Genomic DNA, 5,000 nt, shown 5'->3' with positions numbered 1-5,000 from the left:
TACCATCTAGAAATTATGATGTACCAGACAGACTCTCAGGAAGAAGTTGTTGGCAACAGTTGAAGGAGATCAGGCCAGGGCGGTGCTGGAACTTTGTGGAGGTAACACTTCTTTTGTAATATCCTAGCTCTATATGTACATAAAGAAATCTGTAATACTTTCATGTTTTCATATTATATGTTTGCACTAGGTAAAAATTAAGAGCTATTCAACTTATTTGGTTTTCAGTAAGTTATGATGAATTGAATACTGTAATAATGAGTCCATATTTATTAATTTATTATTGTTATTGTTGTTGTTGTTATAATTATTATGATTATTATTATTATTAATATTGTTATTGATATTATTGTTATCACTATTATTATTATTATTATTATTATTATCATCATCATCATCATCATCATCATCATCATCATCATCATCATCATCATCATCATCATCATCATCATCATCATCATCATCATTATTATTATAATTATTATTGTTATTATCATTATTATTATTACTATTACTATTATAATTGTTATCATTATTTTTATTTCATATTATTTGATATAGGGATCTTGCATTGTTGTTTAATCTCACAATTGTGATTCCATTATCCCTGAACCAGTATTTCTCTCTCCCCACAATCATTTGTAAATCTGTTTATCCTGGAGACAAAAATGTTATGTAACAGGTGATGATGATTAGAAACAGGGCAATTTTATCTCCTCATTTAAAAATAATAGGTATCTGAGCACTATATTATCCCCCGTGGACAGATGTAAAAGCTATATTTCAGATAGATGTAACAGGAGAGGAGTTGGCCAGGCAGCGGGAATCAACCATTTCACACTTGGTGGCACCCCTGAATTCAGTGCTTGACGATAGCATTGGCTGCGCACTTTGGTTTGGGGGTCGCGGTGAGGGAACCCTAGAGGGATCGCCCTACGTTTCTCCGGCCAGGGTAAGAGAGCAACTTGAAAAGAAGGGAGTAATTTCATTGGGACATTTTCAAATGATCGTGGTTTTCGTGTCTCTTTTGTTATTGCTGTTGTGTTGTTTTTTCCTCTTTATTTACATAGGATTAATTTTTTTTAATTGCGGTCAAGTATTTTTATTTCTCGGCTATTAACTGTTATAGGATAGGAGAGATGGGAGTTGCATGTGAGGACTGACCTTTGTTATATGTATATATATGGAGATAAATGATATAAACTCTTTTTCTTTCACTTTTACAATGCTTTATACAGAATGCACACATACTTAGGAATGACATTTGCTGTATTTTGTTCTTTAAGCATTAATTCTGAAGTCTTGGAATTACACTTACCAGCATTAATGATCTAAGGAAGAATTGGTCATAACATTAACCATTAGCTACATTTTAAAGTTTGTTTGAAATTCTGTAATATATTTCTGTATATGTAATATATAGTCTTATACTCAGATTTCATATAATGATTAGGTAAATAGAGGAATTCAATTGCCTTGGTAACTTTATATTTAAACATTATATGTGTTTGTCTTTATGGTTTTTGAGCTTTTATTTTTAACCACTCACTTTTTCATTGTTTACAGTGAAGATTTTAAAAAAAATAATTGAAGTCAAGTGATCAATTGTAAGATTCAAATAGTGGCTTAAGTAGCTTTTAAGTATAAATATTTTAAGCATGACATGAAACATCTTTACCTTCTCATACAAATATACTAATAGTCCTCTTGCAGTTTAGACAAGGCAGCAATTCAACTTACACCTGTGCCACTATAGGTGCTGCTGTGTGGCATGGGGGCAGATGAGCAGCTGGCAGGTTACTCACGGCACAGAGGTCGCTTCTCAGCAGGCGGCTGGCCCGCTCTTTTAGAGGAGATTGATATGGAGATATCACGAATCCACACAAGAAATTTGGGAAGAGATAACAGAATATTGGCTGATCATGGACGTGCACCAAGGTTAGTAGATTGTGCTTGAGACTTGAGGTCTTATGTGTGAGGTGATGTATCAGTTTGGTCCTGTGTTAGTGAGGTATGATGAGTTGTTAATCAATTACTAGCCGTAGCTATTCTCACCTGTTTATCCTTTTTCTTGATTTTGGGAAATATCCTTTTTTGCCTTACAGTGTTACTAGTATTGTTAACAACATTATGATAATCATAATGCCAATAATGATATTGATAGTATCAATATGAATAGGATTAGAAAACAAAGAAATCCAGAAAAATCAGGGAAGGAAGAAATCAAATGAGGTCCTGTTGGTGAGCTGATTGACTCCTTTATGGCTTAGCAGTTGTGGAGTCGTCTAAATGTAAACACAATTCATAAAACAAAACTACAACAAACATTATTTTCAACACACTTCTAGTTTCTATAAGAAACTAGAGGCACTAACTGAGTATTGCTGTCCAAACTAACTTTATAGTAGAAAGTAGAACCTACTTTCCACAAAGCCTTAGTTAATTTATTAATTTATTTCCTCTTTTTATGGCATTATTGATTGCTATTCATGATACCATCACTTTTGAGAGAAATACAAGTATTTTAAACATAGCTCATTCCATTAATTTGTTGTAGTTTGTCTGTTCAGTATGAGATTATTTGCAGTATTAGGTGGAAAGAGGTCAACATGCATGGCCATTTAGCAAACAAAATGTTAAAATAATGAAGAAAAAAACAACTTAGTATCAGTTTAGGAAAGATATCAGTGACATATTCTTCAATTTAACTGAACTGTTTGACTAACAATAATCATTTTCTCTTACAAACAGATTCCCGTACTTAGATGAAGATGTAGTGTCCATGCTCAACAGCGTCCCCATCTGGAGAAAAGCCAACTTGAACATGCCTCGTGGTGTTGGCGAAAAGATTCTACTTCGCACTGCTTGTGCACATCTTGGACTCACCACTGCTGCTGGTCTGCCAAAGAGGGCTATCCAGTTTGGCTCCAGAATAGCAAAACTCGAGAACTCTAAGGAAAAAGGGTCCGATACTTGTAGTAGATTGGTGGAAAACTAGTTGCTGTGCAGTCTTTAGCTGAATTTTTTTATTTTCAAGGAAGTCATAATGGATATAATTTATTTTTGATTGTTATTTTTAAGAATATTGCATATTTTATTACTAAAAAAAGGAAGTCACTATATATTTTAGGAGAAGTAAAACAATTTCCACTGCAAGGACTTAAAGTATACTTTAATTTATACCTTATACCCACAGTACAGTTAAAATCTATATATAGCCATATAAACAGTTATCAGAAACAGATTCTCTGTTTTAGCCTATGACATATCCAAACTATAGGCACAACTGAAACACTAGCATCAGCTTGCAAGAAAAAAATAAAAATTATAGTAATCCAAACACATTCACTTTACTGAACAAACATAGATAAGAAAGCAACAGAGATAAAGAGAAATAAAATGAGAAAAGACAGGTTGATACCTAAGAATTTATCAATTACTGTACCTTGTGACTTCTTCAAACTGCCCAGTGCTACTCCATAAAACATTATCATTTGGAAGAAAGTCCCACATGTTAACCGTATTGGGGATAAAGGTGCAGGAAAACTACTGAGACAAACAAAAAATTGGTACAAATACACATTCATTAAGTTGGGATTTTTAATATGTAGGACTAAAAGACTGGCATTTAACTAGTAACACCTTGAAAGGAATGTTCTTTAGGATTAGCAATCAAAACAACAAGGCCTGGGCACTAAACATTAGTTGATGAAGTTGGGTACCAAAGGAAAGTGACAGAAATTTTACTGAATTGAAGAGAGTGATTTAAAAGCTCAAGATGAGATATAGCAGATGACATCAGTACTGGTGAACAATACCCAGAATAAAAATCATTTAAAAATAGTTATGCCATCATTAAATATATCTGTACATTTCATTAACAGACCAGTTTTCTGAGAAATTAAGGAAGCAGTCCTTCTAAAGGGGTGGGTCATGAGCTGCAATGCTGGTGCAAAGGAACAGCAGGGTGTTGCAAAACCTTACAGAATAACCTGAAGTTTAACCAGTTTGCAAGGCATTCACCATTGTTGATATTAAGAACTTGCCCAGAAGCCATGTCAGCAAGGAATATTGTTACAATACACACTGCTGATTATACAGTTCTGATTGTCAATTTTTTCTCAGCCAAAACGTATGAAGTAGTAAGGCTTCAGTGAATTTAGATAAAAAGATCCTGCACAAATAATCTGAAAAAAAAAAAGAAATAAGACTTCTTGGTTATGTGCACTGCCAAAGTCCTAATAGAAGATTTTTGGTTAAATTAAATACTTCCTAAAGACTTTTGTTATAAGAACAAAAAAGTGATAGAGAATCTTGAGTTATACACTTGCAGTACCAAAGTTGGTCATTCCCAGAAAATAGTTTGTGTGCAGACTAAAGAACAAATCATCTACAATATACTGTACACATACATTAAGTAACATCAGAGACAGTTAACCACTAAATATATTTAATCAAGCACTTGATGATGACACTTTGATGGTTACAGATGCTACTAATTGATAAAGTCTATTCGCATGGACTGAAGGGCGCATTGCACTATTCTGAACAAGGAAAAGGGCCAGGCGGAGTCAGTCACCCTGGTAGCTCTGATGCCAATGCACCATTGTCATGCATGCGTTTCAGTATTTATAAGGAGCAAAGATTATCACCATCAACAACTATTTTTTTTTCTCTTCTTTTCTCTTTTTCTCTTTTCTTCTTTTTTCTTCTCTTCTCTTCTCTTCTCTTCTCATCTCTTGTCTTGTCTTGTTTTCCCTTCCCTTCCCTTCTCTTCTCGTCTCTTGTTTTGTCTTGTCTTGTCTTCTCTTGTATTGACTTCTCTTTTTCTGTTTCCTTTTCTTGTCTTATCTTACTTCTTTTGTCTTCTCTTGTCTTCTTTTTCTTGGCTTCTCTTCTCTTGTTTTCTCTTGATTTCTCTTGTCTTGATTTTCTCCTCTTACTTTCGTGTGTCTTGTTTTCTTCTTTTGTGTTGACTTCTCTTTCTTCTCTTTTCTTTT

At 33.8% G+C, this 5,000-nt stretch overlaps 1 protein-coding gene across 1 annotated transcript in view; it reads left to right on the top strand.

The window, feature by feature from the left end:
- The window catches only part of LOC125044257 (asparagine synthetase domain-containing protein 1-like), a 9,054-nt gene extending 5,889 nt beyond the window's left edge, over positions 1–3,165 (top strand). Inside the window, exons 4-7 of the mRNA XM_047640831.1 lie at positions 1–101; positions 788–952; positions 1,757–1,938; positions 2,752–3,165. The exon at positions 1–101 is cut by the window's left edge and continues 814 nt beyond it. Of these exons, the coding sequence (XP_047496787.1) occupies positions 1–101; positions 788–952; positions 1,757–1,938; positions 2,752–2,998 (695 nt within the window). The 3' untranslated portion in view covers positions 2,999–3,165. The remainder of the gene's footprint in view (positions 102–787; positions 953–1,756; positions 1,939–2,751) is intronic.
- Positions 3,166–5,000: the final 1,835 nt, after the last annotated feature.

The sequence above is a fragment of the Penaeus chinensis genome, chromosome 35 (genome assembly GCF_019202785.1).
Source record: "Penaeus chinensis breed Huanghai No. 1 chromosome 35, ASM1920278v2, whole genome shotgun sequence".
NCBI classification, from domain to species: domain Eukaryota; kingdom Metazoa; phylum Arthropoda; class Malacostraca; order Decapoda; family Penaeidae; genus Penaeus; species Penaeus chinensis.
The sequence above is the reverse complement of the archived record's forward strand: the minus strand, read 5'-3'. Positions and strand labels throughout refer to the sequence as shown.